Genomic DNA, 27,778 nt, shown 5'->3' on the forward strand with positions numbered 1-27,778 from the left:
GAATGCATAGCATTCGAAAACGTATTATAAACATGTACGCTGCAATGTGATTTCTACACAAGGATATTTTTATACATTCTACGTAAGGCATATACCACGTGCCCTATCTACTTGAACAGTGTGGGACTGACGGTGCAGGCAGCATAATTTCTAGAGAGGGGCACAGGCCTTTTTACATGTAACTAGGGGTAGGGGATTCGTGAAGTTACATGAAAACTCAGCTAGATTCTGTGGAGTTCAGTGAATGGGCGGAAATATGCATGTTGCGCTGATTTTAGCGCAGGAAGCTTGTTCCATGCTCAACAATCGGTGTGAACGGCACCATGTGGCGCACCTGAGGGCACTGCGGCTTAAGTTGATTTTGCTGCCGCTCAAGTAGACTTTCTACTCGAGCAGCAGCTTTCTCACAGCAAATGGTCGTGACTATCCTGACCTTTTGCAGTGAGAAAATCATACCAGGGCGACCCCTCCCCTCCTCCCCTCCCCAAGTGCCTGTAAATCTCACTAGGGTGTGTGTGGGGGGGGGGGGGGGGAGTGGGAAAGAGGAGTGAGTGAGGGGGGGGGGGGGGGAAGCTCTGCCACACTGTGGTTGACTGAAGTTAGCCAGACCTCTGTTTTACAAGCGTAACACAAAGTGGACAAACTCCGCTGGCGGAGAGGAATTTATCACCCACTGCCACATGCAATCCCCTGGATTGACGGGATGACTACCAATAGGCTTCTCCCTGTCCCACCATCAAAGATGTATCTGGAGTGCTATAACCCAGGTCCTTGGTCTTAAAATTGTCTAGGACATGCACATGTGTACATTAGACTCCTAAGTGCATCTGCTGTACGATATGGTTGTCTCCATTGTGTCTGGCTTCTGTTGTCTATCTCCAACATTGCAGTCTGCATGTGCACATCTCCTGCCCCATTCTACCAATACTACATAAACATGGTGGAGTGAGAGCACTTGAGACATCCCAAAAATATGCTACTCTGAACCAGCCCAAACTAGTCTTGTGATGGCCTCCAAGGCTTTGCGTATGCAAGTCCTGTTCTTCAAAAATGGGAAGATGCTCCTTTTGGATTGGAGGAGCTTTTGAAATTTCAAAAGTACCAGCCCCTGGCCACCAGATGTAAGTGCAGGAGCTCTGGAGGGTTGGTATCCTATTTAGCTGGTTAGTTTTGAGATGGACATTTTCAAAAACTATAGGCTGGAATGCCTTTTTCGGGGCATCTCCTTTCAATCTAGAACGTCCTTGGGTACCTGAGGTGGCTAGATCAAAGTTAAATTATCCCTGCTTGTACCCAGTCAGTTAAAGAACTATTTTGGGAGGAGCTCTGAGTGCTTCCAGATTTTATCCAAATGACCAAAAGCAGCTTCTATTGAATGAAATTGGCCAAAGGGGGGCTCTATGTTAAACTATGAACAAGAGAGAAGCATCAGTTAGTGTGAGGTTGTCTCTGCTGCAGGATTTGCTAGGCACTTCTAGGTTTTCTTTGCTGATTGCAATCTTAAATTGGATTGTTTCCTCCTAAAACATTTTCTTTTCTAAAAGTTACCTATTAACTGGACATTCAAGTTACCTCGAGAATTACGTGCTAAAAGGGAGTACTTTGTAGCGTCAGTATGAGTGTAATAGTGTTATGGATGTAGGACCCAGTAGTTCACATCCTTGATCCACAAGATTAAGGCCCAATTTCTTCGGACTACCCATAGCCCCAACCAAAGGCTTCACAAGAGGGAGTAGCCAGGTGTGCAGCATGTTGATGCCAAACTGCTGTGTTAAAGGCACACCTGAAAAGGGTGTGCTAGGTGTAGGGACTTTGCACAAGAATCGCAGAGTATGAAAGTGCTACTACAAGCACACAAACACCATCTTATTGAGAGCAAATATGTGAATTGTCAGCTTGCAGGATCTAAGAGCAAGGGTTTGATACTGTGTCCCAAACCCCTAAAAACACAATAGAGGCCCAGGCTCACAGAGAACTGTTGGAAAAGTTCAGAGAACCCTTGTTCAGTTGATTCTACAGCTGCAGTCTTTATGAAGATCTGGTTGTAAACGGGAGTCTTCTCTGTAATGTCTGTTTTGGCACCCTGCTTCTTTCCACCCACACCTACCAGTATAACCTTCAGCTCTGCTGTGGATAATTTGCATGGTGTTGGCTTTAATTCCCACCTTCCTTCCCTAATGACTTGCCCGCTTGGCTAGTGACAGGCTCCTCTTCACTAAAGGATGCTCCACCTCCCACCAGTATGCCACTTGTAAGTAGCCTGGCCTCCATCTTGATAGTAAATCCACTAGGGGGATTTTATATGGATAGAAAGTCTCTGGCTGGACGACTCCTCATGCTGCTTCTTGCACTTCATGTGGCCTGCACTGGCACAGCCACCTTGCTATCCAGAAATTGTCTTGCCCTTAGTATATTGCTGAGGGTAACAAGTGGTTATGATACTGCATACAAAGCAGAGCTTAGGAAACAGCAGCCTTCATTGAGCATGAACTGCTTCCCTATTTTATTAGCTACGAATGACTGCAATGTATGCTGGGTCGCTTAAAGAGAAATTGTGTGAACTGACTGAAGGTGTAGATAGTAAAAAATAAATGAGGATACTAGCATTCCCTCAAGTAATCTCCAGTAAAGCTATTGAGCCATCAAAAGCAAACCAAAATTGTGCATCAAATACGAGCCAACAAGCACAAAACTGTACCAAAAAGATAGCCTCTAACAGGACTAATTAGAGTTTAGTGGACATGGTGCACCAGACTGACAGTCCTATGCTCTAAAGAGTTGGTCGGAGTGCTATGTTTCTACTGGGGGTGTCTCCGCTGACTCTGCTAGTGGAAAACTTACACAACTAACTTGGGACGTCTGTACGCACATCAGGCTATCCACCCGACTTAGAGCAAACCGCGTGATGTGCTTTTATTTTTTTCCCAGACTGCCCGAGAAAGCCTGGCAGTCCAGAACAGAAAAGATACCCCCATGCTATGGGAGAAAACCCCCTGTGATGTCATGATCATTAGTAATTTGCCTTACATAAACAAACTCCCACTTTAGGAGTTTTTGTAAAACAAAAATGGTTTCTGAGTGGATGCCTGAAGCAAGGTAGAGACTGTCAGCCAACTTTGTTTGCTTTCAGAGGAGCTGCCATAGCAGTGCTCTGTTTGAAAGCACAGATTTCCGGCAGAAATTGCAGTATAGCAGGTGGTGGTCTGCCAAAGGAGAGTGGATACATTGGGCCCTTTGTTTTCACCCCTTCTGGCCTAAGAGAGAGCACAAGTTTGGCAGCAAAGTCGGAGTACAGCATTTACTAAGATCCAGAATAAAAGGTTATGACATTTGAGTTGGTGTGGCCTCCAGAAATCACATCAGGTGCAGAGGGTAGTATTTCTATGAATGCATTGTATAATTCACTGTTTTTATTTTAATTTCAGGAACACCACGAAGAAATACAACCTAATGGGCTTCAATGCGGCTGACAAAATCAACTTTGCAACCTGGACTCAGGTAAGGCTGGAGAGGTTGCTGAAGCCAGGCAGGGCAGGTGGATTATAGGATCAAGGAGGGGCAGGAGACAGAAAGGCTGAATAAAGTTTGGAGAGAACTTAGAAGACTGACACAGCCACAAAACTCCAGAGCCAGGCAGTATTAAAGGTGTGTTAGTCAGCTGGAATTGATTGTGGGAAATTTGAAGTTGTGCATGCAGATTAAAGCTACATTTGACTGATGTAGTAAGGCTATAGGTGAGCATGGGGTAGAGGGAAGGGCCAGTACCTGTGACACTAGTGGTGTTCTGCAGCCTGGCTTGGTGGCCGAGACCATGAAAAGAAGTAGTAGTGGATGCTGATTGATTGGCTTCTTAGGTTGGGGCAGGGTTACACTTTCTTCTGCTGGAGTTTAGTTGGGCCTTTGAAAAGCTATGGAGTCCCGAATGGCAGTGGTGAGGAGTCCTCACACCAGGTTCAACCCTGTGCTGAAGCCAGGCTGGGCGTGGAAAGATAATCGCCTGTAATTGGTGAAGTCTCATGGTTTCTTGTGGGCTGTAGTCAAAAGAAGAATGGTTTTCTTTTGCAGGTCATTGCTTTTATTGCCACACACTCCCTTTTTAATTCGTCATGGTTCTTTTCCCACACTTCTATGAAACTATCAGGCTAAAATGGAACGGGACCTCAGCAACAAGAAGATTTACCAGGAGGAGGAGATGCCGGAATCAGGGGCTGGAAGCGAGTTTAACCGCAAACAGCGTGATGAGGCGTGGAGGAAGAAGTATGGCATTGTCCATAAGGAGTTCAAACACGAAGACCAGCCCTGGCTGCTAAGGGTGAACGGAAAGGCTGGACGCAGGTAAAGGTCACAGGTCATCTGCTTCAATATGTATAAAGAAAGATGGGGCAAAGTTGTACATTACTGATGGTGAAAGTGGGACTTCTGTGCCACATCATCAACTGGAAAAAGAATCTGAACAGAGAAGTAGAAAAATTATGTAAGAGGCAAGACTTTGTATCTGACAGATGGTCTGGTATTGTCAGGCTGGGAAATCTGGGGTTGGTAAGGAGTAAAAAGGATAGAGCTGTTGGGAGATATTGAATTTGTAGTTTCATAGTGGTGGAACAGGTTGTAAGAGCAGGGAGCCCAGGTACTGGTGAGTTGATGTTAAGGGAAACGTTTCTTCCTCTGTATTGCCGCTTTTGCTTAATTTTATTAGATTCAAAGGGATCAAGAAAGGAGGGGTGACTGAAAATGCATCCTATTACATCTTCACCCAGTGCCCTGATGGGGCGTTTGAAGCTTTCCCAGTGCACAGCTGGTACAACTTCACCCCTATTGCCAGGCACCGGACACTTACTGCAGAGGAGGCTGAGGAGGAATGGGAGAGGTGAGTTTGCAACCATGATAAAGGGGGGTGGGGGAGGGGGGTGGCGAGTATGACTTGCAGAGCTAGAAGGAAATGGGGCCAGTGTGTTTTCAATGGTAAATCGTTTGTGCATCAGAAATATTTGGAAGGGGGTGTGAAGAATATTTCTTTGCATGGAAGATGTTTGTATCTATTGCATACGTGACCTCTCCAAAATAATCCTCCACTTCTCATCTCACCAGCAGGGAGAATCAGACCTTCGACTGTTCACAATTATTGCCTCCAATCTTGGAGAATGGAGCCCTTACAACTTCCCCCCTTCCTTCATTCAAGGCTCCGCTTTACATACATGGTCAAATAAAATTGCATGTTTTTTGTTTTTTTGGTAGCTATGGCCTTGGTTTCAAAACTTTTCTTATGCAATCAGTTCATTTGATAAGTTAGAACTGTACCTCGGACTGTGGTATAGTAGTTTTTAGGATAGAATTACCACTTCAAGAATAGAACAGGTGAAGTGTGCATGGTTAGAGGCTGTTGTATATGTACGTGGGGAGTGGAAGTCTACTCTATAAAGAAAAGTTTAAAGTAAAAGGAGGTATCTGGTATGAAGCAGAAAGGAATGCATGCAGACGGCTTAGAGGGGATGGGTGCTACAGTGCAAAAAGTGGCTGGAATTGGTGCTTGCTGCCTGGAGAGAGGGCTGCACGTGTATGCCTGAGGCCAGAATACGTGGTTGCGTTTTGGAGAATATTTCATTTGCATTAGCCATCTGAGAGGTCTGTGATAAGTTTGAACAACAAAGTGAGTACTGAACAAGTATGATCTCAACTTTTTCAGGGACCAAACCACAGCAAAGGCCTACCTCTCAATGACACTCCAACGCTGCCCCCTGGGAGGTAACCTCCTGCTAATGAAAGCAACCGGCTAGTCAAGGCCATCATCATTGGTTTGGGACAGGACTGCTCCTATCCCATGTTCAGAGGCATCTGTCTGCACAATGAACTGCTTAGAATAATCTAGAGCTTTTAAGAACTGATGCTGAGGACATTGCTTCTTTTAGGATGTCAAAGGCCTTTTGAAAGTCAAGAGTCCAGTTTACCTTCTTTGGCATCTTCTTTGCGGTCCGTTCAGTGAGGGCTGTCGCAATGAATCCATATCCCTTCACAAACCTCTTGTAATTCCCAGCCAAGCCAAGGAATGCCCCAACTTGAGTCTGGGTTTTTGGAGCTTCCCAGTCCAGAATTGTCTGGATCTTGGGCTGTAAAGGATGCACTTGGCCTCCACCTCTTCGGTCTCCTGCTAGTGTCCAGGTCCACTAAGCAAGTGACCGAACTCTTCTTTTCTAGGATTGGTTAAGGGCCACTCCATTTGTCCTGAAGTGCGCAGGGAGCCACAGGCTCCAGAAGCCAGACTTTCTGCTGTGGCTGGAATTCAGCCATTGCAGCCTTTTGGTCCTACCGCAACTTCTGGAGTTGTTGGCTTGCCTCAAAGTTTCTTGATGCCTTTTCCATGTGCTCAGCCATCCTAGAGTGTAGACGAAGCACATAGTCCACTACATCTTGTTTAGGCTCATGGAGAGGTCACTCCCAGCCTTCTTTAACAAGTGCCAGTGATCCCCTTACAGGATGGCCAAACAGAAGCTCAAAGGGGAAAAACCCTACTCTGTTCTGTGGCACCTCTCTGTAGGTAAAAAGCAGACATGGCAGGATGACATCCCATCTCCTTTTGAGTTTTTCAGGGAGCCCCATGATCATGGCCTTCAACGTTTTGTTGAATCTCTCAACAAGTCCATTGGTTTGTGGATGGTATGGTGTGGTGAATTTGTAAGCCACCCCACACTCATTCCACATGTGTTTCAAGTAAGCTGAAATGAAGTTTGTACCTCTGTCTGAAACCACCTCTTTAGGGAAACCACTCTGGTAAAACTACCAATCAGGGCCTTGGCTACTGCAGGGGCAGTCGTTGACCGAAGGGGAATTGCTTCAAGGTATCTGGTAGCATGATCCACTACTACCATTATGTACTGGTTCACTGAGGCAGTGGGTGGTTCGAGTGGACCTACAATGTCCACGCCAACCCTTTCAAAGGGAATCCCCACCACAAGAAGTGGAATGAGGGGGCGCTTTGGATGGCCACCTGTCTTGCCACTGGCTTGACAGATGACAAAGGAGCTACAAAAGTCCTTCACTTTCTGTGACATATTTGGCCAATAAAAGTGGTTGACAAGTCTGCTCCATGTTTTGGTCTGTCCCAAATGCCCTGCTAAGGGGATGTCATGGGCCAAAGTGAGGATGAACAACTCCTGAGGCACTACCACTCTCCTAGTGGCACCAGAATTGGGATCTTTAGCCTCGGTGTAAAGGAGCCCATCCTCCCAGTAGACCCTGTGGGAGCCACTCCTCCCTGTCCACCTGGTGGTGTGCCAGAGACACCCCCCTGGACCTCGCCTGCAGCCTCTGAGTGACCCCCGGGCCACCTGCTGAACGTTGCTGCACTGGAGGTTGTGTTCTCCAAGGCCTGGGAGCTCCGAATGCAGTGTGTCTTTAGGCATCGGAAATCTTTGTCCAGAGCTTCGCGGTCGGAGTGTGAGAGGGTCCTTGGGATTCCCTCTGCAGACGTCATTGTGGGGAGGGTGGAGAGGTCAACCCATGGTGGGCATTTACTCGCAATCGCCTGGGAACCTTCTCTAGGTGGGTGGACCACCTGGACACGGGCTTTGGGCGTCTGGTGCAGAGTGGTCAGGACTCACACATTCGGAGTGAGGAGGGAGTCCTTAGTTGTTCGGTTTTCTTGGACAGGGCCGCTATCCTCTGGAGTTCGTGGTCCTTTTGGATGCAGGGCAGTCCTCTGGCGCTAAGCAGAAGTCACTGGGCCCGCTGGACGCATCGTTGTTCTTTTGCAGGTTCTTTGAAGCAGGAGACAAGCCAGTAGGGCTGGGACCAAAGCAGTTATCGTCTTCCTTCTTCTCCGCTGGGGGTTTCAGCTAAGCAGTCCTTCTTTTTCTTGTAGGTCACCAGGAATCTGGTGAGCTGGGTTCAGGGAGGTCCGTAAATCCTAGATTTAGGTGGTATGGTGTCAGAGGGCAGTAGTGGCTACTGTCCCTGACGGTGGCTACACCCTCCTTCTACCCACTCCCTTTGGGAAGGGGGGCACAAACATAATCCTATTGGTCCCTGGTCCTGGCTGGGGTGGTTACTCCTCCCTGTTTTCCCTAATTTTCCTGCCAGACTTGCTGCCAAAAGTGGGGGTTTGTCTTGTGCGGGGGGGGGCAACTCCACTACCTGGAGTGCCCTGGGGTACTGTAAACCAAGGCTTGAGCCTTTGAGGCTCACCGCCAGGTGTTACAGCCCCTGCAGAGGGGAGGTGTGAAGCACCTCCACCCAGAACAGGTTTTGTTTCTGACCACAGTGTGCACAAAGGCACTCGCCCCATGTGGCCAGAAACTTGTCTGAAAGTACCAGGCTGGCACAGACCGGTCAGTCCTACACTAGCAGTTGGGTTAGCATATGGGGGCATCTCTGAGATGCCCTCTGTGTGCATTTTTTAATAAAGCCCACACTGGCTTCAGTGTGGGTTTATTGTGCTGAGACGTTTGATACCAAACTAACCTGTATTCAGTAAAGCCATTATGGAGCTTTGGAGTTCATAATGACAAACTCCCAGACTATATACTCAGTGTGGCTACACTGCACTTACAATGTCTAAGAATGGACTTAGACACTAAGGGCTTATTGCTCATTCCGCTTTGCCCTCACCTGTGGTCCTTCCTTAGTGCTGTAAGGCCTACTAGAGGGATAACTTAACTATTCCACAGGCAGTGGTGGTTTGTGGGCATGGCACCCTGAGAGGAGTGCCATGTCGACTTTGTCTTTTTCTCCCCACCAGCACACACAAACTGCAAGGTAGTGTACATGTGCTTGGTGAGGCGTTCCCTAGGGTGGTATAATACATGCTGCAGCCCTTGGGGACCTTCCCTGGCCGCGGGGATCTTGGTACCATTGGTACCTTTTACAAGGGACTTAACTGTGTGCCAGGGTTGTGCCAATTGTGGAAACAAAGGTACAGTTTTTGGGAAAGAACACTGGTGCTGGGGGCTGGTTAGCTGGATCCCAGCACACTTTCAATCAAAGTTGGCATCATTACTAGGCAAAAAGTGGAGGGGGGTAACCATGCCAGTAGTGTCACTTTACTACTATGCCTTATATATTCAGTCCCGTTTAATTGCATAATAATGTTTATTGTACGAAATTAACCCCCTGACTCCACACACACACTCTCGCTCATTCGCTCTCTCATTCCTGGATAACAAACTCTATCTTTGAAACTGTGTCCATTATTATTTCCTGGATTATATTTGACACTGTTAGTCTACATCTAGTGACCCTAACAGAAGTGTAGAGTCAACACAGTTTGGGGGCTCCATTTATGAATTACCATCTTCAGTACCAGCTTCCATGAAGGGGTTCGTGTCTTAACAATCCTAAACCACAAAAGAACCCACGTTGTACAGCACATCTATTTTACAAATGATGCGTAGAACGTAATTCTACATATACAAGAAAATATTTAATCAAATCCATACAAGGCTTTAAGTGAAACCACGTCAATAGACTTTCTCACACGGCAGCATGAGCCACATGCAAAATGAACTAAACACCCCGGCAGCTGTCCTCATTCCCATTCTAAAATGACAAGTTACACGTACAATAATAATAATACAACAACTAACGTAGTTTGTTTTGCTTTCAAGTAAAACTGTTTTCATAAATGATGTTGGATCTAGGACCTAGTGTTTCATTGCATAAACATCCTATTGCTAAATTCCAGGTCTTGTCCTACGCCACACTGTAACTTAAATCAAACCACTTTATAAGAGGATCACTTGCCTTAAAACAATCTGAAGTGGCTCCGCCCCTTTGTACAGTCTGACTCATATCTGAAAATATAAAAGACCAGGTGACAATTCATGTAAAGGTATTTAACACAGGGCTGTAGTAGAACTGATATGGTTTCTCTCATGCTAGTCTGAATGCCTGTGATGATACACCCTGGTGGACAGGCCTTAATGCCTATATTAACAGTTATTATACATGTGCATGAATAATATAGTGTTTCACATTAATTACCTATGCTCTATTTTGTCTCTATGGTGGTTCTTCTCATGAAACCACATATTGATTGTGCTTTGCCTATCTAACTTAAACCATAAGAGTAATAAAATACTATTCTGAAATACATATTTAGCTTTCATAGATTAACATGCCTTGCTTGAACCTTCATAGTTTGCATGTTGTTTCTAAACCATGGGCCAGATGTACAAAATACTTACTTTACATTTCCTAAATAGTGACTCCTTAGAAATTGCTATTTAGGAAATGCAAAATGGTGTATACAAAAATGGAGATTCCCTTATTGCAATTCCTACAGTGTAGGGATCGTTATTAAGAACTCGCTATTTAGCTAATACCAAACTATTTGTTCCTATGGACCTAAAGGCCCATAGGTACAAATGGTTTAACATTTCCTAATTTGCAATTTCTGAATAGGAAATTGCAAATTGGGCAATGCTAAAGCAATGGTGACGTTCAGCCTAAGGCCTTCCCCTTGCTACACCCCAAAAAAAGTGTTGCACATGTAAAGCGCACACATGCCCTAAGGGCATGTGTGCGCTTTATTGCACTTAAATAAAATAAAAAAACATTCTCAGTGCTTTTTAAAAAAATTGCACATGGTTACCATCAACTTGAAGCCAATAGTAATTGCATTTCCTAAATGTTCGTTTTGTATTTAGGAAATGCTTTGTACGTGTGCCAAGAAACAGCATATAGGAAATCCCACTTTGTGATTTCCTATTTAGGGAATCGCAAAATGGGATTTCTGCAGGGTAGAAATCACATTTTATGATTCTCTAATGCCTTTGTACATAAGAAAAGGCTGTTTTGCATTTCTTAATGGGCTGAAATTGTGATTCGGCCAGTTAAGAAATGCAAAAGGCCTTTGTAAATCTTGTCCTATGTTCCTGAGGCCTACTTTAAACCCCATTGTTAATCCTGTGCTGCAAGTGTGTTTTGAGCCAGCTAAAATAACTTGGTTCGGGGCTAGTATGGTTCCAGCTGAAAATGTAGTTTTAAGATCCTAATTGCCTTATCCCCAGAGGACAAAAAAGTGTTCATTAGCATTTACCTCCTTCTAAAGTTGTTCTGTAATATTTTATTTGACCTGCATGATATACAGCCCTAGGAAGTGGAATATAATGCATTATAAAAGAGAGCAATGCTTGCTCAACACTGCTGTACATAGTTGACTGACTTTGGTTTTTGGAAGCGTATGGACAGTTTGATTGCTTGTTGGATGCCTCAAAAACGCAGACATGTTGGTTTGGATAAAGACTGTTGGCTCAGACAAGGCAGGTTTGTATCCCTGCCTTTTATTCTTTCATATTGGACACATCTGCAGGCACCCAACTGACCATATGCCATCTGTTAGCATTTGAGTGTACTACACTTGGCAAAAAATGTCTTGGGTCTAGTCAAGCTCATTTTTAAAACCTTTTACTCAGCCCGGGGTAGCTGGGGGCTCAAGAAGTACAAAGGAACTAGTGTAAAGCATTTAACAGTACCAAACAACAAAATTAGAAAATCATTTAACATGATGGAAATCTGACCCCAATTTATAAAAAGAAGCTTTATTTTTATGAAATTTTAGAGTCTAAGAAGAGCAAAATCCACCAGAGAATTCCGTCGATATAGATTTATTTTTTATTTTTTAAAGAATACATAAATCAGAGTTCTACCGCAAACAAGCAATGGTAACCGTAAAGTTTGTAAACTTTTGAAAAGTTTGTAAGAGTTGAGTTTGACTACTGTGGCCTGACTTGGGTGACCAAATCTGACTGGAAGGTGGTCGGGGGGTGTGGGGGTTGGGTTGGGGGTGGGTTGGCACTAAGGAGTATTTGGACAGTTGCCTGGGTACCAAAGTGTTTCCCAGTCCAGTTGCAAACTTTACAGCACAACTGCCATATCATCAAGTGGAGTGATCCTGATGCTGCGGATGCAGGAGATGAAAGATACTGAAGAATGCTTTGGATACTTTGCAGTCGACAGGGGTGCCTTTTCAGTTACTCCTCAGTCCACGGGCCAGGTGGGACAACTTTAGCCACAGAGGTTGGAGGCCCTCAAAGTGCTCTCTGAGACTGGAGAAGGCGAGCTGTGACTGGGCTACCGGTCTTTGTCCACAGTGATCCCCACAATATTCTTTGTTGGAGGCTGGTGTCCCTCTAGGGTGACCAATTTGGACTCGGGTGATACTCTGTGATGTAACTTTTGGCTGTTGAGGATCGTCCGTTGAGGTGCCCAGCAGCAGTCAGTGGTTCCTCTGCAGTGGCTTTTGACTTGCCAAGTTGGGCTACTTCAGCTTTGACCCTGGTGCTAGTTCCAGGGGTCAGCTGACTGACCCTTGGAGTCACTTCTTTGGTCTGAGGTCATTGAACAAATTTCTCCGGGCCAGGAGCCACAGGCACAGTCCTCTCTTAGCTAGCCCAAGATGCAGCAGGTGCAGTTCAACAGATGGTGCAGCCTCTCTTTGCCACGTCCAGGGCTCAGCAGGACAGTCCTTTCCCGGTCCTTTCAACAGTTCCATCATGACCTGAGCTTCAGGGTGTCAGGGGTGCCACATTTATGCCCAGAAAGAGCCCTGGTGGGTTGATGCAGTCACAAGACTATGGGCTACCAGGATCCCTCTTGACTTGTGACGACGTCTGGCTAAGTGTGGCATTTAGCAATCCCAGAGTGCACTATTCTGCCCACTCTCAAGATGTCTGAACCTTTCCTTGGACGTTAGGAGTTGGTAGCCCACCCTAGAGGTGCTGTTATCTTTGGGCAACATGCCGATAGGAAAACCAGTTTGGGAACTAGTCTCCCCTCTCTGTTCCCACCGCCAGCCTGTCTACTTGAACAAAGGGTGGCCCATCAGGAGTGAGATTATCATTTGCCTTTGACATTCTCCCTTTGGGCTAATACCCAAAGTGGTTTCTTTTGAAGGGGAGGTAAAACCTCACGAGTAGTAGACTGCTATTGTTCTTAAGTCTGGGAGTCGCTCCACCTGCTCCTCAGGAGGGCAGGAAGCTATCTTGTGGCCAGTGACCATGTGAGGCCACTGAACAAACTAGGTCATAGAGTGGCAACTTTCTAAATATTGCACTTCTCTAATAGTGACATTTTATTTGACTTGGGCAACAAGCCAGGTTCAATACCATGATCAATTTGATACCTTACAGCACCCATTTTAGTAGTCCCATTCAGAAGTTAGCCGGGCTGAGTGGTCAGTCGGCACCTGTGTGTTATCCAATGGAGCTACTAACTCTCCCACAGCAAAATTACAACTTGGAAGGGTTGCTATCAGTAAGTATATTTGTGTGTATGTATGTGTGTGTGTATATGTGTATATATATATATATGTTCGATGGCATGTGTAGCTGCAGATACACATGCTTTGCACATCCCGCCATCTAGTGTTGGGCTCGGAGTGTTACAAGTTGTTTTTCTTTGAAGAAGTCTTTTCGAGTCATGAGATCGAGGGACTCCTCCCCTTTCGGCTCCATTGCGCATGGGCGTCGCCTCAATCTTAGATTGTTTTCTTTCCGCTATCGGGTTCGGACGTGTTCCTTTTCGCTCCGCGTTTCGGTTCGGAAAGATAGTTAGAATCTCGGGAAAATTTGACGGTATTGTTTGCATTCGGTATCGGGTTAGTTACAACAGATCGACACCGAATTTTGAAGAGTTCCGGCTGCCCTTTGGGGTTTCCGATCCCCCGTTGGGGCCTGGTCGGCCCGACCACGTGTCTCTTCAAGGCCAATGGAACGGACCCCATTCCGCTTCTGCCCCAAATGTCACAACAATTATCCTTATACAGATCAGCATCTGGTCTGTAACTTGTGTTTGTCTCCAGAACACAAAGAAGATACTTGTGAAGCGTGTCGAGCATTTCGGTCGAGGAAGACATTGAGAGATCGAAGAGCGAGAAGACTACAGATGGCGTTGGCGCCGACAGGACAAAAACACTTGGAGGAGGAAGAAGAAACCTTCTTCATCGAGGATTCGGACTCGGACAAGGTCGATCCCGAACAGACGCCAAAAACCGTGAGTAAGACGTCGACACACAAAGCTCACGGAAAGACAACTAAAGCCCAGGGGACGCCACCGCCAGCAGGCCATGGCTTAAACCGAAAAATAGGTGACCGATCATCGGCACCGAAAAAGGGCACGCATGTGTCGAAGGCATCCGACTCCGGTCGAGATACCGGCACAGAGCAGACTCGACAGCGGGTCAGAGCAAGTTCGGCACCGAAACGAGTCGGCACCGAGAGACGGGAACGCCGAAAATTAAACAAGTGTCGTCGGAGCCGAAAAAGACTGCCGAAAAAGTTTCCATTCCGAAACATCCGGCCTCGGAACCGAAAACAAGTTCCTACACAGAGGAACAGGGACTGTCCTCACAAATGCAAGGACATAGGTTCGGACAAGAACTAGAGTCAATGGAGCCAGACTACACTCAGAGAAGGCTCCACATCCAAAAGGACACAGGGAAGATAAGTACTCTTCCCCCAATTAGGATGAAAAGAAGACTTGCCTTTCAAGAAAAAGACAAGCAGCCACAGGCAAAGGTGGCAAGGCAAGTAACCCCGCCACCATCTCCACCACGCTCAACGCACACTTCACCGGTAGCCACTCCACCACTGATGCAGTCCCCAACTCATACTGGAATGAGTCAGGATGATCCCGACTGTAGGAAGTTGGCTCTGTATGCACTATTTCAAAGTAAGGAATAGTATGCACAGAGTCCAAGGGTTCCCCTTAGAGGTAAGATAGTGGCAAAAAGAGATAATACTAATGCTCTATTTTGTGGTAGTGTGGTCGAGCAGTAGGCTTACCAAAGGAGTAGTGTTAAGCATTTGTTGTACATGCACACAGGCAATAAATGAGGAACACACACTCAGAGACAATTCCAGGCCAATAGGTTTTTGTATAGAAAAATATCTTTTCTTTTTCGTTTATTTTAAGAACCACAGGTTCAAATTCTACATGTAATACTTTGCATGAAAGGTATTGCAGGTAAGTACTTTAGGAACTTTGAATAATCACAATAGCATATATACTTTTCAAATAAAACACATATAGCTATTTTAAAACTAGACAGTGCAATTTTCACAGTTCCTAGGGGAGGTAAGTAATTGTTAGTTCTTGCTGGTAAGTAAACCACCTATGGGGTTTAAGTTTGGGTCCAAGGTAGCACAGCGTTGGGGGTTCAGAGCAACCCCAAAGTTAACACACCAGCAGCTCAGGGCCGGTCAGGTGCAGAGGTCAAAGTGGTGCCCAAAACGCATAGGCTTCAATGGAGAAGGGGGTGCCCCGGTTCCAGTCTGCCAGCAGGTAAGTACCCGCGTCTTCGGAGGGCAGACCAGGGGGGTTTTGTAGGGCACCGGGGGGGACACAAGTTAGCACAGGAAGTACACCCTCAGCAGCACGGGGGCGGCCGGGTGCAGTGTGCAAACACACGTCTGGTTTGTAATTGAAATCAATGGGAGACCAAGGGGTCTCTTCAGCGATGCAGGCAAGGGGGGGCTCCTCTGGGTAGCCACCACCTGGGCAAGGGAGAGGCCCTCCTGGGGGTCACTCCTGCACTGGAGTTCCGGTCCTTCAGGCCCTGGGGGCTGCGGGTGCAGGGTCTTTTCCAGGCGTCGGGATCTGAGAGTCAGGCAGTCGCGGTCAGGGGGAGCCTCGGGATTCCCTCTGCAGGCGTCGCTGTGGGGGCTCAGGGGGGACAACTTTGGTTACTCACAGTCTCGGAGTCGAAGGAGGGTCCTCCCTGAAGTGTTGTTTCTCCACCAGTCAAGTCGGGGTTGCCGGGTGCAGGGTTGCAAGTCTCACGCTTCTGGCGGGAAACGCTGTTGCCTTTAAGTTGCTCCTTTGGAAACAAAGTTGCAGTCTTGGGTCAACAGGGCCGCTGTTCTCAGGAGTTTCTTGGTCCTTTTAGAGCAGGGCAGTCCTCTGAAGATTCAGAGGTCGCTGGTCCTGGGGAAAGCGTCGCTGGAGCAGTTTTCTTCCGAAGGGGGGAGACAGGCCGGTAGAGCTGGGGCCAAAGCAGTTGGTGTCTCCGTCTTCTCTGCAGGGTTTTTCAGCTCAGCAGTCCTCTTCTTCTTAGGTTGCAGGAATCTGAGTTCCTAGGTTCAGGGGAGCCCTTAAATACTAAATTTAAGGGCGTGTTTAGGTCTGGGGGGTTAGTAGCCAATGGCTACTATCCCTGAGGGTGGGTACACCCTCTTTGTGCCTCCTCCCAAGGGGAGGGAGTCACATTCCTATCCCTATTGGGGGAATCCTCCATCTGCAAGATGGAGGATTTCTAAAAGTTAGTCACCTCAGCTCAGGACACCTTAGGGGCTGTCCTGACTGGCCAGTGACTCCTCCTTGTTATTCTCATTATTTCCTCCGGCCTTGCCGCCAAAAGTGGGGCCGTGGCCGGAGGGGGTGGGCAACCCCACTAGCTGGAGTGCCCTGTGGTGCTGGAACAAAGAGGGTGAGCCTTTGAGGCTCACCGCCAGGTGTTACAGCTCCTGCCTGGGGGAGGTGATAGCATCTCCACCCAGTGCAGGCTTTGTTACTAGCCACAGAGTGACAAAGGCACTCTCCCCATGTGGCCAGCAACATGTCTCGAGTGTGGCAGGCTGCTAAAACCAGTCATCCTACACAGGTAGTTGGTTAAGGTTTCAGAGGGCACCTCTAAGGTGCCCTCTGGGGTGTATTTTTACAATAAAATGTACACTGGAATCAGTGTGCATTTATTGTGCTGAGAAGTTTGATACCAAACTTCCCAGTTTTCAGTGTAGCCATTATGGTGCTGTGGAGTTCGTGTTTGACAGACTCCCAGACCATATACTCTTATGGCTACCCTGCACTTACAATGTCTAAGGTTTTGCTTAGACACTGTAGGGGCACAGTGCTCATGCACTGGTGCCCTCACCTATGGTATAGTGCACCCTGCCTTAGGGCTGTAAGGCCTGCTAGAGGGGTGACTTATCTATACTGCATAGGCAGTGTGAGGTTGGCATGGCACCCTGAGGGGAGGGCCATGTCGACTTACTCGTTTTGTCCTCACCAGCACACACAAGCTGGCAAGCAGTGTGTCTGTGCTGAGTGAGAGGTCTCCAGGGTGGCATAAGACATGCTGCAGCCCTTAGAGACCTTTCCTGGCACCAGGGCCCTTGGTACCAGGGGTACCAGTTACAAGGGACTTACCTGGATGCCAGGGTGTGCCAATTGTGTAAACAAAAGTACAGGTTAGGGAAAGAACACTGGTGCTGGGGCCTGGTTAGCAGGCCTCAGCACACTTTCAAATCAAAACATAGCATCAGCAAAGGCAATAAGTCAGGGGGTAACCATGCCAAGGAGGCATTTCCTTACACCGACGCCTGGGATCTTTATGATGCGCCAGTATCAGATAACAGCCCAGACTGTTATTCAACGAGACCGTCGCCACCTGAGGACAGTACAACCTACACACAGGTGGTGTCAAGAGCAGCGGCGTTTCATAATGTCACCCTGCATGCAGAGCCTATTGAGGATGACTTTTTATTTAACACACTATCCTCCACACATAGCCAATACCAAAGTCTCCCTATGATACCTGGAATGCTAAAACACTCCAAACAGGTGTTTCAGGAGCCTGTGAAGGGCAGGGCCATAACTCCAAGGGTGGAGAAGAAATACAAGCCACCGCCAACAGACCCGGTATACATCACGCAGCAATTAACACCAGACTCTGTGGTAGTAGGGGCAGCTCACAAGAGAGCGAACTCACACACCTCGGGAGACGCACCACCTCCAGACAAGGAGAGTCGCAAGTTCGACGCTGCGGGGAAAAGGGTTGCAGCACAACTCACAGGCATTGCTTGCGAGATATGATAGGGCTCATTGGGACGAAATGCAACATTTCATTGAACACTTGCCCGAAAAGTTCCAAAAAAGAGCACAAGAGGTGGTGGAGGAAGGACAAAGTATCTCGAACAATCAGATACTCTTGGCAATGGATGCAGCAGATACAACTGCTAGGACTGTAAATACAGCAGTGACCATAAGGAGACACGCATGGCTGCGTACATCAGGATTCAAGCCGGAAATACAACAAGCCTTGCTGAATATGCCATTTAACGGACAGCAGTTGTTTGGGCCGGAGGTGGACACTGCTATCGAAAAACGTAAAAAGGACACTGATACGGCCAAAGCCATGGGCGCACTCTACTCCCCACAGAGCAGAGGCACATTTCGTAAAACACAGTTTCGAGGGGGGTTTTGAGGACAAAGCACAGAACCCACAACCTCACAAACAAGGCCCTCTTATCAGAGCCAATATCAACGGGGAAATTTTCGGGGACAATATAGAGGGGGCCAATTCCAAAAGAGTAGAGGGAAGTTCCAAAGTCCCAAAACTCCTCAAAACAAGCAGTGACTTCGACGTCACAAATCCCCAACACATAACACCTGTGGGGGGGAGACTAACCAAGTTCTACAAACATTGGGAGGAAATAAGACACTTGGATCCTAGCAATTATCCAGCATGGTTATTGCATAGAATTTCTCAAATTTCCTCCAAATGTCCCACCAAAAACACACACTATGTCAAAACAACACATGGATCTTCTACAACTAGAGGTCCAATCGTTGTTACAAAAAGATGAAATAGAACTGGTACCAATTCATCAGAGAGGAACAGGAGTTTACTCGCTGTACTTTCTCATACCCAAAAAGGACAAAACTCTAAGACCTATATTAGATCTCAGAACATTAAATACCTACATCAAATCAGATCACTTTCACATGGTGACATTACAGGACGTAATCCCATTGCTCAAACAACAAGACTACATGACAACACTAGACCTAAAGGATGCATACTTCCATATACCGATACATCCTTCACACAGAAAGTACTTAAGGTTTGTATTCCAAGGGGTACATTACCAATTCAAAGTGTTGCCATTCGGGATAACAACTGCGCCAAGAGTTTTTACAAAATGCCTGGCAGTAGTGGCTGCACATATCAGGAGGCAGCAAATACATGTGTTCCCGTACCTAGACGATTGGTTAATCAAAACCAACACGCAAGAACGGTGTTGACAACACACAAACTATGTCATAGAAACCCTCCACAAACTAGATTTATCACTCAACTACACAGTCACACCTTCAGCCGTGTCCAACACCGCAATACTTAGGGGCGACAATCAAGACAACAAAAGGGATTGCCACTCCAAGTCCACAAAGGGTACAGGCATTTCACAATGTAATACAGGCCATGTATCCAAAACAAAGGATACAAGTCAAGATGGTGATGAAACTACTAGGCATGATGTCCTCATGCATAGCCATTGTCCCAAACGCAAGGTTGCACATGCGGCCCTTACAACAGTGCCTAGCATCACAATGGTCACAGGCACAGGGTCAACTTCTAGATCTAGTGTTGATAGACCGCCAAACATACACCTCGCTTCAATGGTGGAACAATATCAATTTAAACCAAGGGCGGCCTTTCCAAGACCCAGTGCCTCAATACGTAATAACGACAGATGCCTTCATGATAGGGTGGGGAGCACACCTCAATCAACACAGCATCCAAGGACAATGGGACACTCAGCAGAAACAGCTTCACATAAATCACTTAGAACTATTGGCAGTATTTCTAGCGTTGAAGGCATTTCAACCCATAATAAGCCACAAACACATTCTTGTCAAAACAGACAACATGACAACGATATATTATCTGAACAAACAGGGAGGAACACACTCAACACAGTTGTGTCTCCTGGCACAGAGAATATGGCATTGGGCGATTCACAACCACATTCGCCTAATAGCACAGTTTATTCCAGGGATTCAGAATCAGTTAGCAGACAATCTCTCTCGGGATCACCAACAGATCCACGAATGGGAGATTCACCCCCAAATACTAAACACTTACTTCCAAAGATGGGGAGCACCACAAATAGACCTATTTGCAACAAAAGAAAACGCAAAATGCCAAAACTTCGCATCCAGGTACCCACAAGATCAATCTCAGGGCAATGCGTTATGGATGAGCTGGTCAGGGATATTTGCATACGCTTGTCCCCCTCTCCCACTCCTTCCGTATCTAGTAAACAAATTGAGTCAAAACAAACTCAAACTCATACTAATAGCACCAACCTGGGCAAGACAACCTTGGTACACAACACTACTAGACCTCTCCGTAGCACCTCATATCAAGCTTCCAAACAGACCAGATCTGTTAACTCAACACAAACAACAGATCAGGCATCCAAATCCAGCATCACTGAATCTAGCAATTTGGCTCCTGAAATCTTAGAATTCGGACATCTAGACCTTACACAGGAATGTATGGAGGTCATAAAACAAGCAAGGAAACCTACCACAAGACATTGCTATGCAAATAAGTGGAAAAGATTTGTTTAATATTGCCATAATAATCAAATTCAGCCATTACACGCATCTGCTAAAGACAACGTAAGCTACTTACTGCATTTACAAAAGTCAAAGCTCGCTTTTTCATCCATTAAAATACATCTTACCGCAATTTCAGCTTATCTGCAAATTACGCACTCAACTTCATTATTTAGGATCCCAGTCATATAAGCATTTATGGAGGGCCTAAAGAGAATTATTCCACCAAGAACGCCACCAGTTCCTTCGTGGAACCTTAACATTGTCTTAACACGACTCATGGGTCCACCTTTTGAACCCATGCACTCATGTGAGATACAATATTTAACATGGAAAGTAGCATTTCTCATTGCCATCACATCTCTAAGAAGAGTAAGTGAAATACAGGCATTCACCATACAAGAACCCTTTATTCAGATACACAAACATAAAGTAGTTTTACGAACTAACCCAAAGTTCTGACCAAAAGTCATATCACCGTTTCACTTAAATCAAACAGTAGAACTACCAGTGTTCTTTCCAGAACCAGATTCTGTAGCTGAAAGAGCACTACATACATTAGACATCAAAAGAGCTTTAATGTACTACATTGATAGAACAAAACAAATACGGAAAACAAAACAACTGTTCGTTGCTTTTCAAAAACCTCATAGAGGAAATCCAATATCCAAACAAGGCATTGCCAGATGGATAGTTAAATGTATTCAAACCTGTTATCTCAAAGCAAAAAGAGAACTGCCTATAACACCAAAGGCACATTCAGCTAGGAAGAAAGGTGCTACTATGGCCTTTCTAGGAAACATTCCAATGACTGAAATATGTAAGGCAGCCACATGGTCTACGCCTCATACATTCACCAAACATTACTGCGTGGATGTGTTAACAACACAACTAGCCACAGTAAGTCAAGCAGTACTACAAACTTTATTTCAAACAACTTCAACTCCTACAGGCTGAGCCACCGCTTTTGGGGAGATAACTGCTTACTAGTCTATGCAAAGCATGTGTATCTGCAGCTACACATGCCATCGAACGGAAAATGTCACTTACCCAGTGTACATCTGTTCGTGGCATGAGACGCTGCAGATTCACATGCGCCCACCTGCCTCCCCGGGAGCCTGTAGCCGTTTCGTAGTTGATCTTGAACATTTGTAAATATATCACTTTAAACCACATTATGTACATACATATTTACTTCATTGCATGGGCACTATTACTATAATACACAACTCCTACCTCACCCTCTGTGGGGAAAACAATCTAAGATGGAGTCGACGCCCATGCGCAATGGAGCCGAAAGGAGAGGAGTCCCTCGATCTTGTGACTCAAAAAGACTTCTTCGAAGAAAAACAACTTGTAACACTCCGAGCCCAACACTAGATGGCGGGATGTGCAAAGCATGTGAATCTGCAGCGTCTCATGCCACGAACAGATGTACACTGGGTAAGTGACATTTTCCATATATATATATATATATATATATATATATATATATATATATGTATATATATATATATATATATATATATGTTCGATGGCATGTGTAGCTGCAGATACACATGCTGTGAATTATCCTGCCATCTAGTGTTGGGCTCGGAGTGTTACAAGTTGTTTTTGTGTATATGTGTGTGTGTATATATGTGTGTGTATATATATATATATATGTGTGTGTATATATATGTGTGTGTGTATGTATATATATATATGTATATATATATATATGTAAGGAAATGCCTCCTTGGCATGGTTACCCCCTGACTTTTTTGCCTTTGCTGATGCTATGTTTTGATTTGAAAGTGTGCTGAGGCCTGCTAACCATGCCCCAGCACCAGTGTTCTTTCCCTAACCTGTACTTTTGTTTACACAATTGGCACACCCTGGCATCCAGGTAAGTCCCTTGTAACTGGTACCCCTGGTACCAAGGGCCCTGATGCCAGGGAAGGTCTCTAAGGGCTGCAGCAGGTCTTATGCCACCCTGGGGACCCCTCACTCAGCACAGACACACTGGTTGCCAGCTTGTGTGTGCTTGTGAGGACAAAACGAGTAAGTCGACATGGCACTCCCCTCAGGGTGCCATGCCAACCTCACACTGCCCATGCAGTATAGATAAGTCACCCCTCTAGCAGGCCTTACAGCCCTAAGGCAGGGTGCACTATACCATAGGTGAGGGCACCAGTGCATGAGCACTGTGCCCCTACAGTGTCTAAGCAAAATCTTAAACATTGTAAGTGCAGGGTAGCCATAAGAGTATATGGTCTGGGAGTCTGTCAAACACGAACTCCACAGCACCATAATGGCTACACTGAAAACTGGGAAGTTTGGTATCAAACTTCTCAGCACAATAAATGCACACTCATGCCAGTGTACATTTTATTGTAACATACACCCCAGAGGGCACCTTAGAGGTGCCCCCTGAAACCTTAACCAACTACCCGTGTAGGCTGACTGGTTTTAGCAGCCTGCCACACTCAAGACATGTTGCTGGCCACATGGGGAGAGTGCCTTTGTCACTCTGTGGCTAGTAACAAAGCCTGCACTGGGTGGAGATGCTTATCACCCCCCCCCCCCCCTTGCAGGAGCTGTAACACCTAGCGGTGAGCCTCAAAGGCTCACCCCCTTTGTTACAGCACCACAGGGCATTCCAGCTAGTGGAGTTGCCCGCCCCCTCTGGCCACGGCCCCACTTTTGGCGGCAAGGCCATTGGCTACTGCCCTCCCTGACCTAAACACACCCCCCCCCCCCTTGCCTGCCTGCATCGCTGAAGAGACCCCTTGGTCTCCCATTGATTTTCATTGGAAACCCGACGTGTTTGCACACTGCACCCGGCCGCCCCCGTGCTGCTGAGGGTGTACTTTCTGTGCTAACTTGCCCCCCTGCCCTCCGAAGCCGCGGGTACTTACCTGCTGGCAGACTGGAACCGGGGCACCCCCTTCTCCATTGAAGCCTATGCGTTTTGGGCACCACTTTGACCTCTGCACCTGACCGGCCCTGAGCTGCTGGTGTGGTAACTTTGGGGTTGCTCTGAACCCCCAACGGTGGGCTACCTTGGACCCGAACTTGAACCCCGTAGGTGGTTTACTTACCTGCAAAAACTAACTAACTCTTATTCCCCCCAGGAACTGTTGAAAATTGAACTGTCTACTTTTAAAATAGCTATATGTGATTTATTTGAAATGTGTATATGCTATTTTGATTATTCAAAGTTGCTAAAGTACCTACCTGCAATACCTTTCATTTGAGGTATTACATGTAAAATTTGAACCTGTGGTTCTTAAAATAAACTAAGAAAATATATTTTTCTATACAAAAACCTATTGGCCTGGAATTGTCTTTGAGTGTGTGTTCCTCATTTATTGCTTGTGTATGTACAACAAATGCTTAACACTACTCCTTTGATAAGCCTACTGCTCGACCACACTACCACAAAATAGAGCATTAGTATTCTCTCTTTTTGCCACTATCTTACCTCTAAGGGGAACCCTTGGACTCTGTGCATACTATTCCTTACTTTGAAATAGTGCATACAGAGCCAACTTCCTACAGTATATGTGTATATATGTATATGTATATATGTGTGTGTGTGTGTGTGTGTGTGTGTGTGTGTGTGTGTGTGTGTGTGTGTGTGTGTGTGTGTGTGTGTGTGTATATATATATGTATGTGTGTGTGTGTTTGTATATATATATATATATATATATGTGTGTGTGTGTGTGTGTATGTATGTATTGTCGGTGGCATGTGTAGCTGCAGATACACATGCTGTGCATTATCCTGCCATCTAGTGTTGGGCTCTGAGTGTTACAAGTAGTTTTTCTTCGAAGAAGTCTTTTCGAGTCACAGGACCGAGTGACTCCTCCCTTTCGGCTCCATTGAGCATGGGCGTCGACTCCATCTTAGATTGTTTTCTTTCTGCCATCGGGTTCGGACGTGTTCCTCTTTGCTCTGTATTTCGAATTTGGAAAGTTAGCTAAATATCGAAAATTCGACGGTATTGTTATCGTTCAGTACCGGGTTAGTGTTAGTGTATCGGCACCGAAATCAAGACCGCTTCGGCTACCCTTTGGGGCTTCCACTCTTCAAGAGGCCTGGTCGGCCCGACCACACCTGTCGTCTCAGACTAATGGACCGGACCCCCTTCCGTTTCTGTCCTAAGTGTCACGCAAAGTATCCTTATACAGACCAGCACCGGATCTGTAATCTGTGTTTGTCACCCGAACACAGAGAGGATACTTGTGAAGCTTGCCGAGCGTTTCGATCAAAGAAGACCTTAAGAGATCGACGAGCAAGAACACTGCAAATGGCGTCGAAGCCGAAAGAACAGCTTGACGTCGAGGAGGAGGAAAGAATCTCCATCCAAGAGATGGACTCTGATTAATCCGACAGTGAACGACCCTCGACGGTGCAACAAACCGTGAGTAAACCTGCCCCGTCCCAAACTCATGGTCACACCAAGAGACTTAAGGCCATGGGGATGCCACTGCCAGCAGGCCATGCCTCAACCCACCGAAAGGAAGGTGACCAAACATCGGCACCGAAAAATGCCAAGGAGTTGCCGAAGACTTCCGACTCCGGTCGAGAATCCGGCACCGAACTATTTCGACACCGAGTGATCGAACAAACCCCGTAAAATCTCCTCGGAACCGAAAAAGACTATAACAGCAGAAACTTCGGTACTGAAAAAAGCGGCCTCAGAGCCGAAAAGAAGCTCATATACAAAAGAGCAAGGACTTTCCATTCAACTCAAGGAAAGACATAGATTTGAGCAAGAGTTAGATATGGAAGAACCTGACCATAGACAACAGAGGTTACATATCCAAAAAGATACTGGCAAAATTCAGACTTTACCTCCACTCGAATCTAAAAGGAAACTTGCATTTCAGGAAACAGAAATGCAACCAAAGGCCAAAGTGGTTAGAGACAAGTCACTAGCACCACAGGTCTCACCACAACCATCCCCACTGCACTCACCACAATTCTCACCAGTGGGAACACCTATAATGCAGTCACCCACACATACTGGGATGACCCAAGATGATGCTGATGCATGGGATTTATATGATCCAACAGTATCGGATAACAGCTCAGAATGCTATCCAACCCAGGTGTCACCACCAGAAGACAGTACTGCATATACGCAGGTACTATCCAGGGCAGCTACGTTCCACAACGTAGCAATGCACACTGAGCCAGTGGAGGATGACTTCCTTTTTAACACTTTGGCATCCACCTACGCATCCTACCAAAGCCTGCCAATGCTACCGGGCATGCTCAAGCACGCACAACAGGTCTTTCAAGAGCCTGTAAAAGGAAGAGTGATCACGCCTAGGGTCGAAAAGAAATACAAACCACCTCCAACAGACCCAGTGTTTATAACGCAGCAGCTCACACCGGACTCAGTGGTTGTAGGAGCAGCAAGGAAAAGAGCAAACTCTGTCTTCAGGGGATGCTCCACCACCTGACTGTCGGAAATTCGATGCAGCAGGCAAGCGAGTGGCATCACAGGCAGCCAATCAATGGCGAATTGCTAATTCGCAAGCCCTACTTGCACGCTACGACAGGGCACACTGGGACGAGATGCAAGACATCATACAGCACTTACCCAAGGAATACCAAAAACGTGCCCAGCAAGTAGTTGAAGGAGGGGCAGGCCATATCGAACAATCGGATAAGGTCTGCATTAGACTCGGCAGATACAGCAGTACAAACTGTCAACACGGCTGTAACCATTCGCAGACATGCATGGCTGCGGAGTTCTGGATTCAAACCAGAAATTCAACAGGCGGTATTAAATATGCTGTTTAACCAACAACAGTTGTTTGGGCCGGAAGTCGATACTGCCATTGAAAAAATTAAAGACACGGCCAAAGCCATGGGCGCGCTCTATTCCCCACAAGTCAGAGGCACCTTTAGGAAACCACAATGTTCGATGGCATATGTTGCTGCAGATTCACATGTTTGGCACAGTCCGCTGCCTGGTGTTGGGCTCGGAGTATTACAAGTTGTTTTTCTTCGAAGAAGTCTTTTTGGTCACGGGACCGAAGGACTCCTCCCTCTTTGGCTCCATTGCGCATGGGCGTCGACTCCATCTTAGATTGTTTTTTTCCGCTGTCGGGTTCGGACGTATTCCTTTTCGCTCCGTGTTTCGGTTCGGAAAGTTAGTCAGAATCTCGGAAGAAAGCGTCGGTATTGTTCCGTTCGGTATCGGGATAGTTAGGTACATCGACACCGATCATCGGAAGACTTTGGGGCAGTTTCGATCCCCCATCGGGGCCTGGTCGGCCCGACCGCGTGTGACATCGAAGCCGATGGAACGGACCCCGTTTCGTTTCTGCCCAAAATGTCACAGTAAGTATCCTTATACAGATCAGCACTTGGTCTGTAACTTGTGCTTGTCCCCCGAGCACAAGGAGGATACCTGTGAAGCCTGTCGAGCCTTCCGGTCCAGAAAAACACTCCGGGACCGAAGAGCCAGGCGTCACCAAATGGCGTCCACGTCGACAAAACAACGTTTCGACGACGAAGAGGAAACATTCTCGGTTCCGGAATCAGAATCCGGAGACTCCGACGTCGAACAACAGCAACAAACTGTGAGTAAGACGTCGAAAAGTAAATCCATCGACAAACCGAAAGCCCAGGGGACGTCACTGCCAACAGGCCATGGCTCGACCCATAAATCAGGCGACCCGTCGAAGGGGCCGAAAAAGGGCACGCCCATAGCGAAGACACCCGACTCCGGTCGAGGGACCGCCATGGAGCAACCTCGGAGCCGAGAAAGCGGCTCCGAGAGACAAAAACAAGATACCGGCACCGAAAAACATCGGCACCGAGAATCCATGCCGAAAGGAACAAAAATTCTGTCGGTGCCGAAACCGAAAAAAGATTCTCTCTCGGCGCCGAAAAATACCACACCTTCATCCTACTCAGAGGAACAAGGACTAAGTGGCCAGATGCACAAATTTGGACAAGAGCTCCAAAGTGTAGAATCGGACTACACACAAAAGAGACTGTGCATCCAGCAAGATACAGGGAAGATATCAACCCTTCCCCCAATCATGAGGAAAAGAAAGATCGGACTTCCAAAGGATGACACACAACCACAAGCCAAAGTGGTTAAAAAAGTCACGCCTCCGCCCTCTCCTCCACAGGCATCGCCGGCACAAACACCGCCACAAATGCACTCACCAGCGCAAACTACCATAAGTCATGACGATCAGGATCAAGACGCTTGGGACCTGTATGACACCCCAGTGCCGGACAATGATCCCGAGTCATACCCCACAAAGCCGTCACCGCCAGAGGACAGTACCTCATACTCGCAACTGGTGGCTAGGGCTGCAGACTTCCACAATGTCCAACTGCATTCCGATCCTATAGAGGATGATTTCTTATTTAACACCCTCTCGGCTACACATAGCCAATATCAATGTCTCCCAATGCTACCAGGGA

At 46.7% G+C, this 27,778-nt stretch overlaps 1 protein-coding gene across 1 annotated transcript in view; it reads left to right on the top strand.

Annotated features, from left to right (window-relative positions):
* GTF2F1 (general transcription factor IIF subunit 1) overlaps positions 1-27,778 on the top strand; it is a 185,435-nt gene that overhangs the window by 51,836 nt on the left and 105,821 nt on the right. Inside the window, exons 4-6 of the mRNA XM_069230467.1 lie at positions 3,426-3,498; positions 4,142-4,335; positions 4,697-4,867. Of these exons, the coding sequence (XP_069086568.1) occupies positions 3,426-3,498; positions 4,142-4,335; positions 4,697-4,867 (438 nt within the window). The remainder of the gene's footprint in view (positions 1-3,425; positions 3,499-4,141; positions 4,336-4,696; positions 4,868-27,778) is intronic.

Source organism: Pleurodeles waltl, chromosome 4_2 (genome assembly GCF_031143425.1).
Source record: "Pleurodeles waltl isolate 20211129_DDA chromosome 4_2, aPleWal1.hap1.20221129, whole genome shotgun sequence".
NCBI lineage: Eukaryota > Metazoa > Chordata > Amphibia > Caudata > Salamandridae > Pleurodeles > Pleurodeles waltl.